This window comes from Syngnathoides biaculeatus, chromosome 17 (genome assembly GCF_019802595.1).
Source record: "Syngnathoides biaculeatus isolate LvHL_M chromosome 17, ASM1980259v1, whole genome shotgun sequence".
Classification (NCBI taxonomy): Eukaryota; Metazoa; Chordata; class Actinopteri; order Syngnathiformes; family Syngnathidae; genus Syngnathoides; species Syngnathoides biaculeatus.
In genome coordinates, this window is record NC_084656.1 from 9,602,357 (window position 1) to 9,616,983 (window position 14,627).

Here is a 14,627-nt window from a genome sequence, read left to right on the forward strand (position 1 = left end):
ATGACATGACATACAGCGTGGTGCACATTTTAAAACAAACAAAACAGCACCAGCAACAATGTCCTCGTGCTGCACCGACCCCCGATTGGCCTCGTGTGGCCCGACGGACACGTGCACCACAGCATCTATTTAAAAAGTGGGGGGCGAGGGGTAAAAATCTGGTCATACAATGCAATGTCCTCTAAAGCGGAGGGGGCGTGGAGTATTCAGGACCGTGGACAGTTACCTCCTGCCCTCGCAGAAGTCTCACAGTCGGATCAGCTGACCGCGCATGCACGAGGACCGCCCCCCCCCCCCCCCCCCTTCCTCATCTCTGGCCAAACTCAACCAGCACGTCCACACTTGATGACTTCTTCCTCTTGTGCGTGACAACACGGGGGAGACACTTTTGTTTTTTCGGAGTTCTTTTTTTTCTCTCGTTGACCAAGACAAGTGCATCTGATTTTTGGGGTAGCGAGGAAGACTGCAAAATGTTGCTCGAACACCCGAGCTCAAGTTGTCAGAATAACGCCAATTTCTCTCGCTACAGCGCAGGCCAAGGTAAGAATCATACAAGAAAGTATTCATATTAATACACGGTGCTTAAAAACAGATCTGCATGTACAAATATGATCGTACGGCTTTTTTTTTTAATTAATTGCATCATTATCTGTTTAATTTTGTGGCTGTGGAACTAATGAAAGCTGATTCTAAATACCACAATGGGTGTCTTTGGAAAAAATAAATCAACAGATTTCGACGGCGCTTTTAAAAGTATTAGGGGAGGACTGACACAAACCTGATGACATTCAGTCAACAGCTGGGTTCGGGTGTTACATTGTAAATATTTTCCCATAAATTCTCCAGCAAAAAAATTGCTTTAAAATTCATGATTTAGTTGATTTATATGCTGTTGAGGTTGCGTTCAATTTCATTTTTCTTTGACTTTTTTTTTTCCTGCGAGTTTTTCAGTTTTACCAGAGTTCCTTAACGCATCACAAGAAGGAGTGAACGACTTTTCTTTTGAACCAAAAAGTGCAAAAACTTGCCTTGCGATGTGTTTGGCGTGTTTTATGCCGCACATCCCCACCTTCGTCACATTTTGGGTGCGTTGCATGCGTGCGGGAGACGTTTGAATGCGTAATGAGCTCCCATTGTTGCACAAATGGCCCGAACAGATGTTGTGCGCGTTCTGCCATTTCACACCACCGACGCCGCCATGTTGGCGTCACGATAACGGATATGGTGCGTGGACAGCCACCCCCCCCATCCCACCATCCCCCAAAATAAATAAATAAAATAAAATACTTTTAAAAAGACAGGAGACACAAATGAGACTGCGCTGCAACAGGTGGCACGTTCCTGCTGCAGGTGGAACACCTGCATTTGTCGAAATAGGCATAAATTGCTGGTACGTAAACACACCACTACACACACACACACCCGAAAAAAATGTTGACTTTCCAAACGATATTATCACCTTTAAAAAAACTAATAAAACACAAAAACATAAAGAGTATTACACCATGTATGTAAATACAGGATAAACCCTCAAAAAATTCAAAGTATTACAATTTAATATGTTAAAAAATATTGATGAAATACTGCAACTAATAATAATAGCATTACGTAACGTAACAATAATTAATAAAGGTTAAAATGATCTGAGCAACTACTGCCCAAACAAATGCATATTTTTACAGAACACAATTTATTGATCTTTTTACACATAAACTTAAGCATTAAAAACATCTACCACACCGCCCCAAAATATTTAAATACATATTTTTAAAACTGATTGATGAAAAACAAAAAAAACCTAAGTGTTGAGTCTATTTAAATATAAACACTATTTATGAAATCGTGGTTTTTTTTTTGGGGGGGGGGGCTTTTCAACCAAAATCACGGAGGATACTACTGTTATTTTTCTAAATTTCTAACGGAAATATTAAAATCAGAAACTCTCTCCTTCTCTCTCTCTCACACAGGCACGCAGACACACACAGACACGCATACACACACACGTGCGATCTGAAAAACGTAATGAAAACATGTAAAATGAGTTCAATTCGGTTATTATTTTAGTTTTGTTTTTTCCAAGTAAATAAAAAAGATGTAGCTAGAGCATACTTAATATTTTTTTGCATTAAAGCGTTAGACTCAAATCAAATCTTTGTTAATACGTCTTATTATTATCACATATATTTTTTAACAGGATAATGCACCCCTTTTCTTGCATTTTACACATTTTTTAAATCAAGGGTTCAGAAGAAATTCATAGAAAGATATCGTTCGATAAATTGCTCTAGGTTATAGTTTGGATTTGTTCTTTTTCTTTTTTGCTTGAAGGCAGCCCCGTGGTTGCAAATATCTTTCCATCCGTTTTCTTAGCCGCTTATCCTCACGAGGGTCGCGTGAGTGCTGGAGCCTATCTTAGCTGTCAACAGGCAGGAGGCGGGGTACACCCTAACTGGTGGCCAGCCAATCGCAGGGCACATAGAGACGAACAGCCGCACTCACAATCACACCTGGGGACAAATTAGAGGGTCCAATTAATGTTGGGGATGTGGGAGGAAACCGGAGAAAACCTTGAAAAAACCCGCGCAGGCACGGAGAGAACATGCAAACGCCACGCAGGCGGGGCCGGTATTAAACCAGGGACCTTAGAACTGTGCAGCCAACGTTTTCCAGCTGAGCCACCGTGCCCCTTGGTTGCAAATAATAATAATAATAATAACAACAACAACAACAAATAAAGTGAATACTCCACTGGCACCTAAAACCCCAAATGATGTCCTGGAAGTTGCCTAGAAAGAAAAGATACATACTCCCTCCCTCCTTGAAATCCACCCAGTGGGTTAAATGTGGCCGAATAGCGCAATTGATTTTCGATTCATCAGCATGCTAGCACTCCGCCTGATTTCCCCAGGCGCCATTTTGTGCCAAAGATCGGCGTCAATAAAATTCATCGGGGTGCTGCGGGGCTCGATCAACATTGCGTTTGAACGCAAATCTCACGTATGTTTGAAACGGAGACAGATAAACTTAAAAAAAAAAATGAACCATATTGGTGGGTATAATTGAGAAGTCTTGATGCTTCTAATTTTAATGAACGAAATACTGCATAGTATAATGCTAAATATCCCATTTTAACTCACAATTAAAGCTGCAGAGAGTTCGCTTAATTATTCAAAAACAAGTCGTTTTTATGAAGGCAAAGAGCATTATTATGTCATTACAAGCCCAGGGAAGAAAATGAACACGGGTGTAATACATTTTAGCAAACCGATTATAAATATTTACCTCCCAGTATTAACGAATACTGCCAAAATATTAAGTGCATATGATCAGAGCTCTAAGACGTGAGCAACATATTAAAAAAAAAAAAAAAAAAAAAAACGAAAGCAACATCTTTGATCATGTTTACACTTCTACACGTGTACAGTATGTGTGCACAAAAGTAGAAATTGAAACATTGATGTGTAAATTTGTTTGCTATTCAACCGTGCATGGGGGTTGGGGGGCGGAATAAAAAAGCGAGTTTGAAGACAAAAGGGTTCACGTCCTTTAAACCCGCCGATCAGGTGGCACCTGACTGGAAAGAGTCCAAAAAGGTCGCAAACAAGCTCCTCGTGGAGATGAATACGCTCTCAAATGTATACAGTATTTTTAAATCTGTGCGAATATAGTGTGTGCACGAATATAAATTGTATTAATACTCGAATTTTTCTCCACTAACTGCACATGTGCTTCTTCCTCGTAAGTCTTCTTCTATTGCATTTTCTTCTCACTTTTTCTTCTTTTTCTTCTTCATCTTTTTCTTCTGTGTTTTGATATATAGTAGGCCTATAAGCTTCTTTTTTTCCCGTTTTATGAACAAACTTTTGTTTCCAACTTTAGTTTCCAGGCCAATTGAAAAGTCCAATTCAAATACAAATAATCGACGTTCATCTCTGTGAACGGCTCTTTTATTTTGCATTCAAGACGCTCTCGAACTCGTCCCACGGTGAATGCTTTGGGCTTCAAGGGTTTGGAGTAGCGGCTCTTTTGTTGTTTTAATATTCAAAATGGCTCTCCAAAAGCGAGTAAATGACTTGTTGACTTATTGCTCGGATGGGGGGAAGGAGCACCTGTCTAGTGACGTCACCGAGTCCCGCTCCCAAACTGCACAAAGGCTTCATGCATGTTTCACGGCATCGTGCAGCATCCACAATGCCGGCCACGATCACGTTCTTTGCAGCGTTTGTTTTAATAAATAATAAGCCGGTCGGTGAGGTTTTATGTGACCTTTCTGCTTTTCTTTCAATTATTCAAAGATGGGCGGGTGTTGTTTTTATTAGCCTCATGTAAATTTGATTTCAGTATACCCGATTGTAGGCTTTTATCATAAATTATTATATTCGTAATATGTTTCGATAAGGCATAAAACATCGAGAATGTCCTTGTTAATTAGTTTTGTCAAATATCTTAACATGCATTTGAGTGTTTTAATTCATAATAATAAATATGATGAAAAAATTATTTGAACAAAAACATAAACGAATGATATCTCCCATCTGTCACAGTTAAACAAAGTGAACAAAACCAGAATTTAATTTACTATCTGAGTTCTCTACTTTGCACAATTAACTGCGGTGTTACATTTGAAGGTACCTTATACATAATAATACAATACATTATAGGGCAAACAATTTTGGAGAATCAACTCCATAAAATATTCAGAAGTATTCATTAATGGACATCATGATTGGTATTTCATATGCTGTACATTTCCATAGACAAAATAATTAACATTGGATATTTTCTAATCGTCTAATTGTAAGTCCCAAAGCATTTGGCAGTGGTTGTGCATTTCACGACTTTTTAAAAATGTATTTAATATTTTATAACCACTAAAATAACTTGATCGAAAACATGAAACCAATCATGAAATTTTGAGAACTATTTTTAATTACACAGCCCCCCAAAATATATAATACAACTTGAAAATAACATTGAAATAAATTACTGCAGTAATAATCATTCATTAAATGAGTAATACGAAGCAAGTTAATCCTCTATTTTTTTAAATGTTTTTTTTCATGAATTAGATGCAATTGTATAATTAAATGAGTCTTGGGATTGTATATCCACGACCCCAGTGAGAAAAATGGATGGATTGTATATTCAAAAGAATGTTGTGTGTGTGTGCGTTGTACGTGACCTAATCATGTCTCCCCCCCCCCTTTCTTTTTTTTTTTCCTTTTCTTTCATCTCTTTTCCCTTTTGACCAGACATCCCAGTGTGTGCAGGCTGCAACCAGCACATCGTGGACCGCTTCATCCTGAAAGTGTTGGAGCGCCACTGGCACAGCAAGTGCCTCAAGTGCGCCGACTGCCACACTCAGCTGGCGGACAAGTGCTTCAGCCGGGGGGAAAGCGTCTACTGCAAGGATGACTTCTTCAAGTGAGGAGACACACACGCCAAAATGACAGGACATTTGGTACAACGAACACGATACTGACTTTCAGGGGGATCATAATGTCTCCTTTTACCGATGTCATAATCTTCACTTTTGACTGACACCTCAAGGACATATTCATTTTTACAATATGTCTACAGGAACCAAAGTTGAACTCAAGCGAGTTTAAAGGAAAAGTAATACATCAAAATGGCTGACTTCCACCATGTTTCTTTGTTGGTTTGAAGTAGTTTAATATCAGGTCAGGATAGATGTCTTTTAAGTCATTAGTGTAAGACAATAGTCGATTATTAGTGGAATTTTTGTAGGGTTTTTGTATGAAAAGTAAACTGTTGGCAGAGAGTTTACTCGTTTGGCCTCTTCACAAAATTTCACAACAATGATAGTGATTATGAAAAGTATTATTAAACTGTTGTTGGCAAGGAAGCTAAATTACTCACAGAGTGTAGTTTTGGTGTAAAGGAATGGCGGGAAATAATCACTTTGAAAATATTGCAACATTTCTTACCGACGACCGTGTTAAGTCGGCTCTCACGATAATTTTGTAAGATTTTGTACAAAAAAGTCTGTTCTGGTGATAATTTGATGTGATTTTGCAGAAAAAGTAAAGGTAATCTTTATTTGAAGACTGACACTTATTTCATGGGTTGTGTTTGAATGTCTGTTTACTATTTTACGAGTGAGTTCGCAAAGCAGCAGAAGACTAACATTTGCTCGTGGGTTGAACTTGAAAGTAAGCAACAAGCTTGCTCTCATTGACCATTTAGTAAGAATTTTGTACAAAAATTAATGACAGATTTCTAAGATAGGGCTTGAGTAACTGATTTCCCATTAAAATTTGGTAAGAAAATTCGTAAGACATTGAGATATTTCAAATGAGCTTCTATGTTTGTCTACTTGTTTACAAAGTTATTCGAAAAATAGTACAAGACTGAAGTGTTTCACTGTTCTGAGACTGAAAGTAAAAGTTTGAGTCATCTCTTATGACAATTTTGCATGATTTTGTACAAAAAGTATGGAGGATTTTTTTATTGGAGGGGTGGGTGGTTTGGGATTAAATAACTGATTACCGGCTCTAACTTGGTGAGACATTTGGTAAATGATTGACATATTTTGAAAAGGCTGAATGTAAACTAACCATGCACCTTGTCCTGCACCCGTGGCCCGAAAGGAGATTCGGCACCAAATGCGCGGCATGCCAGCAGGGCATCCCGCCCACGCAGGTGGTGAGGCGGGCCCAGGACTTCGTTTACCACCTGCACTGCTTCGCCTGCATCGTGTGCAAGCGGCAGCTGGCCACAGGCGACGAGTACTACCTGATGGAGGACAGTCGGTTGGTGTGCAAAGCCGACTACGAGACCGCCAAACAGAGAGGTGCGTGTGTCATTCTTGACTACTTCTTTTGAATAAAATTAAGATGCACGATGCACTCAGCTACTATAAGAGGCCCTCAAGACCCACATTAAATTCTGGCGCGCTAAATTTAAAGGTCCCCCGCCCCTTTTTTTTTTTTTTTTTTATCTCCCCATCTGTTTGTTTGAACATACACCGAAGGGCTGAACTCAACTTTCTGCCCCCCAAAACACACACATTTATTTTACTAATGAAAGGGTGCAATTACTTAGAAGAAGGAGGTGTTGGGGGGGGGGGGGCGGCAGCCATTTGGAGGATGTTTTGCCAACAGATGTGATGCAATTAATAAGACGCCAGGTTTTACGTAATGGCCATTCTGGGGTCATTTGAGCTGTTAAACTTAACTTGGCCTCATACTTTGAACCAACTTGTTTTTTGTATTACTTAAATATAATTGGTTGCATTTGTAAGCGTGTCGTATTTCAAATAACTTGTGGGGGTAAAATAAGTTACAGATGCGGTGATACCCTTAAAGGTACAGTGGAACCTCAAGTAAGGACTGCAATCTGATCCAAGACTACGCTCAACTCCCAAGTCGTAACATAGAAAATAATTGATAGTGAATTACCATTTGTTTGCTGTCATAAAACCGTTATTAGCTGTCCACGCAAAGCTTCAAGTAACATTTTAACACGAGTAACAGTCATACAAGTTATCAAATTATATATTTAGATATTAGAATTAAGTAAAATGGGTCATCTTTTGAAATAACTGATTTGACAGAGGGAACAGAAAAATTTTGTTGATCATGACAAGTTTTTTCATTTCATGATCTATTGTACTGTATCTGATCGCATAAAAAATACAAAAAAAGGTACAGAAGTTAGAAACATTTGAGATATTTTTTCTGAGAACATTTTGCTTGAATTTCAAACTTTCCACATAGGGTACATAAGTGTGTTGGATGTTACCAAATTGGGGGGCCCGGCCATCCTCTATGGGGCCCACAAAAGTTATAATGTCAATCTGGTATAATATTAGCCAAGTGTAATTTTTATTTATATATAACAAAAAGGTTAAGATAGCATTTATGCTTTAATCTGTCAATTTATTTATTCAAAGATGGGCCTTTTTGAGGGGAAAATGTGTTCACCAATGTTGCTGGGATGTTGATGTATGTGTGCGGCTAGAATATGTTGAGATACAAAGAAATTGTAGAAATTGTATCCTCCTCTTGATTATTAGAAATGCCAGAGCTTTGCCTCATACCTACTTAGCATCAAAACCATCGGGAAAAGGCACGAGGCTGCTACCTGTTTGGTAACTCAGCAACCAATACCAAATACGGACACAGTTGCACTGGGCCACCGTTGTCCCAGCACAATTTTGTCTCCTACCCAGAATGCAACGCTATGAAAACTAAGTGGAGTGTGAAAAAGGTGTTATTGCGGTTACCGTTACAGTTAGGTGTTAGAAATCTGTTTGCGATTAGGGTTCGGGGTGTATGATCTTTCATGTCAGGTCCATTTTTTCCAACAATCTGCTTTTCTTCAAATATGCCCAACACTTTCTTTACATACTGTAAGGAATAAAGATAAGTTTAGCATTTGGGTTTGGATCTTTGAGGTATGGATTAGGGTTTAGGGTTACAGTAATGGTTGTGTGTTATGGTTGGTAGTTAATTACTGGACTTTGAAGTTAGTTCTGTTGTTCCAATGTTTTTGGTTTTTTTTTTTTCAAACATTTTGAAACCTTTGGAGGAGTGTTAGTGGTTAGGGTTAGATTAATATTTTGAGATAGTGATTATGGTTTAGGGGTTTGGGTTAGGTGTTAGTTAGGGTTAGGATCATGTTTTTTTTTTAACATCAAAACCATTTTTATGCCATCGTATTTTTAGTCAAGGATGCCCTTTGTCCCATTGTCCTTTTCCTTTACTGACTCACATTGGGCGTCACCTACCTCACCCTTCAGAAGCAGATTCGACTGCGAAAAGGCCCAGAACGACCATCACAGCCAAACAGCTGGAGACCTTAAAGAATGCCTACAATAACTCTCCCAAGCCGGCCCGCCACGTCCGCGAGCAGCTCTCCTCTGAGACGGGCCTGGACATGCGGGTCGTGCAGGTAAGGTTTATTATGATCCATTAGGAAGCCGATCCATTAGTGTCCTGACTTAATTACGACGGTACAATGGGCGGCCGAGCTGGCAATGCAGCACTCCGCGGACCCAAACGCCAGGGTGAATTTACGGCGAGATGGAGCAAGATGAAGTCCACATCAAAGTCGACGCGGTTTAAGTGGGAGCTCGTTAACAATGGTGAGAGCCGGCCACACTCACGTATTGTCCCCCCGATCGAGGAGCTCCCATGCCGCCAGTCGTATATATTCTTTTATTTGCAAGGACAAACGTGGGGGACGGGAGCCGCTAAAATGCTTCTCGTTATTCCGTGAAAGGGAAGGAGGCGAGGAGAGTTCACCCGGGGCGGAATATCATCAAGGCACATGTAAAACCCCTTTTTCGTGCTGTACGTGTGCGTGGCAGATTAAATGGCAAAGAAATGGAGATGTTTTATCCTCCCTTTTCACTATTAAAAGGAAGGAACCTTTTTGCTCGTGTAATGAAAAGAGCAGAAAAAATAGCAGGAGTATTAGAAGGTTTGACTGAAATAATTTTTATGCGTCCCATATTTTGCCCTAACCAATTTTGTATGGGGTCTGATATTATTCTTCTCATATTAATTAAAATCATCCACACATGTATTAGTTCCAGATGTATTTCTGCGGACACATCTGAAATCAGATCATTCGTATTTCTTGAGCTGATCTACATCACGAGTGCAGATCCTGCTACTGAGTCAGCGGTGTCATAACAAACGTGTGAGCTCAAAAGTGGGTTTTGAACACAGAGTCAACCAATCAGAAGAAAGGGGGCAGTCTTCGACAAATTTGGACAAAGTGGAAATAAAACTGGGTCAAACAGAAAAAGCTGCCAGGGGACCCTACACACTCATATGACAAAAACAAGGTGGTTTTTTTTTTTCCTTTTTAATGAAATTAATACTTTTACATTAGGTCCATCTTAGAGAGTCACTCTATCCAGATCTAAATGGCCAAAATATGGAGCCTTAAAGTGTAATATTTACATGAAAATAAAGCAGGAACCAGAACTGGAAAGACCATATGAGGGTTACAGCAAGAGTTTTGTCAACAGTAAAGGGTAAAAAAACGTCTGAAAGAACCTTGAAACACAATTGGGGGGGACTTTACTCTAATGTAGAAAGAATGATAAATGTAAGAACAGGAAGAGGAACTGTGAATTACGGCCCAAGAACTTTGGTTGGTTGTTTCCAGAAACATGTCACAGGACTTCAAAACCTTAAAATTCCGATATCCCTTTGGCTTTAAGCATAATGCCAAGACTATGTCAGTATTCATAGAACTTCAAAACAATAAATTAACGTTTTTTTTTAACTTGTTTATTCAAATCAAATGTCTAAACAATGACAACAGTAAGAACAGGAATAGGAAATATAGCATGTATGGCAGTAGTACTTTGGTCTGCTGTAATAGTAAGCTTCACAGGAGGATTTCTCTTTATTTGGATGATACCCCTACAATTATCCTTCATGGCAATATGAAAACTTAATTCAATTTGACAATTCATACTGTAAGCGGACCGACTGAGTACAGGGGCCCTGAGTTTGTGACAGTGTCATTACTAGAATTTGACTTTGCAACATAACAACAATTTGTCAGAATGTGCCAGAATCATAACTATAAACTAATTTAGTGATGAACTCCAAAGTCTGGTTTATTAACCAGGCTCATACACAGGGAAGAAAAAATATGATATAACAATTCAAATAAAATGTATAAATATAGCAAGTCAAGGTGAAAATAACAAACAAAAACAAAACAAAACCAAAATATATTCATACATACTTTAGACTCAACTCTAAGCTAACAAAAACAGCAGAAGGATATTCAAAGAAATGGACAGTTGACCCTTACTGCTACCTGCAGTATAGACAGCTTAATGGTAATCCATCCATTTTCTGCTTATCCTCACGAGGATCGAGGATTGTGTGCTGGGGCCTACCCCGGCCTATCTTTGGGTAAGAGGCGGGTTACAACTTGAACTGGTCGCCAGCCAATCACAGGACACATAACCATTCACATTCACACCTATGAGCAATTTCTTCAGTTAACCTACCATGTACTATGTTTTTGGGATGTGGGAGAAAACCGGAGTACCCAGAGAAAACCCACGCAGCCACAGGAAGAATATGCAAACTGCACACAGGCGAGGCCAGATTTGAACCCAGGTTCTCAGAACTCTGAGGAAGATGTGCTAAGCAGTCTTAAGTGCAATGTGCCCAATGTAATGTCCAACTAATGTAGAAGTAGAGCTTTATAAGTCCACAATTACAGTAAGTAAAAAGCATAACAAAAATAAATTAGCGGAGCAACCCAACACAAAAGTGAAATGATAAACGGTCTTGAACAGGTGGAGAGCACAATGAGGAGGATGAAAGCTGTCACGAGAATTAAAGAAAAACAAACAGAAATTAGAAGCAGTAACTGTGAAGTGAGCAGCGAGGGGACCTGCAAGGTCTCCAGTAAGAGTCATTTAAAATCGTGGTTAGAGTAGTTTTCAGGATAGGGGTTTAAGTCTGGACTCGTCCTGTGTAGAGTTTGCATGTTCTCCCCGTACTTGCATGAGTTTTATATGGGTAATGCAGTTTCCTCCCACAGTACAAAAACATGCAGTTTAGGTTAAATGAAGACTCCAAACTGTCCTTTGGTATGACAGAGACAGACTGTCCCATTAAACAAGGAGAGACAATTTTTGGGGATGCTTCCAAAAGTGTTGCTTCATTAGAGAATGGCCATGCATTTGGTGACTTGAAACCTCATAAACGTGTGTTATCTTTTTCTCTTACAGGTTTGGTTTCAGAACCGGCGGGCCAAAGAAAAGAGATTGAAGAAGGACGCCGGGCGCCAGAGGTGGGGCCAGTACTTCCGGAACATGAAGAGGTCACGCGGAAGCTCCAAGTCGGACAAAGACAGCATCCAGGAAGAGTGCATGGACAGTGACGCCGAGGTGTCATTTACAGGTACCACTCATTTGGTCAGTTCTATTCCGGGAAAGATGATCCAAGAACCAACCTGTCGTTTCATGTCTGGATACAGATGAACCTCCCATGTCAGACCTTGGCCACAGCAATGGCATCTACAGCAGCAACTCCCCAGCCATGGGTGGCCGCCCAGGGAGCAACAACCATGCCTCCTTCCCTTTGGAGCACGCCACCCTGCCCTCGCAAGATCAATTCAACGACATCCGCTCCAACAGCCCCTACGGCCTTCCCCAGTCGCCGGGGTCCCACTCGGCGCTACCCCGGCACCAGCCGCTCATCACCGGCCTGGTCTATCCTGAGTCGGGCCTGTCCATTATGACCCAAGGCGGGGGGGTGAACCCCGCTGTGAGGGTTTCCATCGGTGCCGCCAATGGCCCAAGTTCAGACCTCTCCACCGGTAGCAGTGGTGGATACCCAGACTTCCCCGCCAGTCCAGCCTCCTGGTTGGATGAAGTGGATCATGGACAATTCTGAATGCTTGTTTATAAGAAACTGGACGTACTTTCATCATTTAGTCTGTTTTTTTTATTGTCTTCTGTCTGGTATTATGGACTAAAGACCGTGATTGTACGGCAGAGTGGTGGAAACTTGGAAATCACTAATAACCAATAATTGGTTCCGTTTTAATGGAGGACAAACTCCTTCACAAAAAAAAAAACACTTGGACAAATATTCTATGTAGCGTTCATTTCCAGAAAATATGAAGACTGAGAATTAAGCTTCCCTCAGCTCCTCTTACTGCTTTTTTGGTTGTCTACGGTGTGTTCAGGTGCAGAAGTCTTTAATTGTCTGGTTGTTGCCAAATGTCAAGATAAATATAGTATACTGTATGTATGTGTGTGTGTGTGTGTACATATATATACATAATGCTTTATCATTGTGGAGACTATTTTTATACGAGGACCATTAATCAGAGAATCCAGTGAGTGTAGACTTTGCACTTTCTGCAAACGGTGTGGCGAGATGTCATCCTAACGACAGTTCCTAGGATTCCACTTACATCTATGCATTTGTCTGTCCTGTTCTACTCGAAAACAAAAAAAAAAAGGCAGACATGCTTTCTGCAGCAACCGGGGGCCGTGATGTATGTATATGTGGAAAAATGTTTTATGTCTTATTTATTCCTGTATGGTGGTGACCATGTTGATTATGATCATGACGATTCCTGATAAATGATGTAGGACTTTAATAAATTAATAAATTTGTCACTTGTTTGGATTTCTTTGGGTGGACAAGATTAATATCCATAATGGGTGTCATGGTCCTGCCGGTCCAGCCCTTCCTGTTTGGGTTCCCACGCGGCCGTCATGATTGGTAGGCGTACACCTGTGCCTCATCCTGGCTGATTGACCCCGGTGTATATAGGACCATGAGGACGACTGGTCCGGCACCAGATCGTTGCAACTCATGCCCCGTTCCTGCACTCCCGTATCTCTGATCGACAACCCGTGTGTACCGACCTCCGCCTGTTCTCCGACCGACCCCATAAGCCTGACTCCCTTGACACTCCTGCCTTCCCTGATCGATCTCCCATGTACCGACTCCTGCCTGCCCGCAGACCTGCTTTCTACGCCCGACGTCCTGACTACCGCTGTTGCACCTGACTGCCTGCCCGATCCCCGACCATGGAACAATAAACGTTTTTCCCTAATTACCTCTCCGTCTCCCGACTCCTGCATTTGGGTCCTATCTCCGTATCGATGGGTCGTGACAATGGCAGACATTGTTTAATATAAATACCTTTTGTCACAGCCATCATAGTATGTTGTACGTGTAATGCTTTATAAGTTTGAAATGGACTTTTGCAGAACTTCATAATTATAATGCAAAACATTGTCAGACGTGGTACAGCAGTGTTGACAGTATTGCTGAAAATGCTAAGATTGTCATCATATCAAAAGTCATCGTAAAGTAGGAGTAATTTATAGACTAGTACCAGTACAAAAACTTTAAAATTTATTTCAAAGACTTCAGAATTGGAGCAATCTGCTCTGACCTGTTCGTTCTGGATCCCAAATGGGAGTCTCAAAAAACGGTACCTTTGAAAAGGAATGTTGAAGGCAGTGTACCTGCTTCTTTCTGGGTCTAGTTGGAGCTGCCAAAACCCATGTGAAGTACGTCTGAATTGGGCAGGAGGCAGGGTACACCCTGAACTGGTTGCCACCAAGTTGCAGGGCACATAGAAACGAACAAACCAGTCACACTCACAACCACATCTAGGGGCAATTTAGAGTCTCAACTGAATGTGCGTTTATGGAATGTGGGAGGAAACCGGAGTGCCTGGAGAAAACACACGCTGGCATGGGAAGAATATGGAAACTCCATACAGGTGAGGCTGGGATTTGAAGCCCGGTCCTCAGAACTATGAGGCCAACGATCTAACCAGTTTCGACACTGTACCACCGTGGGTCTTCATATGGATCTCAATATGACTCTTAATGAGTCCGTTGAAGGGAGTCAAATGTGTCCAGTATCACAAAAAGTTCTTTTTTGCCCCACCACATCAGGAACATGGATGTTAAAGTCTCTTGTTATGACCAAACAGTTATAATCTGTGCAAATACCTGACAGCAGTTCTGAAAAATTCTCCATGAATAGAAAAATCAAAAGAGTTAAAATTATCCAGTCTCATTTTTTACACTGAAATAATTACTTTAAAAAAGCAATACAACCACCTTTTTTTCATATTCCACACCT

General features: G+C 40.6%; 1 protein-coding gene across 1 annotated transcript; it reads left to right on the forward strand.

Annotated features, from left to right (window-relative positions):
- Positions 1-357: 357 nt before the first annotated feature.
- Positions 358-13,043, forward strand: lhx3 (LIM homeobox 3). Its single transcript, XM_061801354.1, has 6 exons — positions 358-540; positions 5,253-5,424; positions 6,612-6,814; positions 8,765-8,916; positions 11,738-11,909; positions 11,986-13,043. Exons 1-6 carry the CDS (start codon positions 471-473, stop codon positions 12,402-12,404), a joined length of 1,188 nt encoding a protein of 395 aa, XP_061657338.1. The 5' UTR covers positions 358-470; the 3' UTR covers positions 12,405-13,043.
- Positions 13,044-14,627: the final 1,584 nt, after the last annotated feature.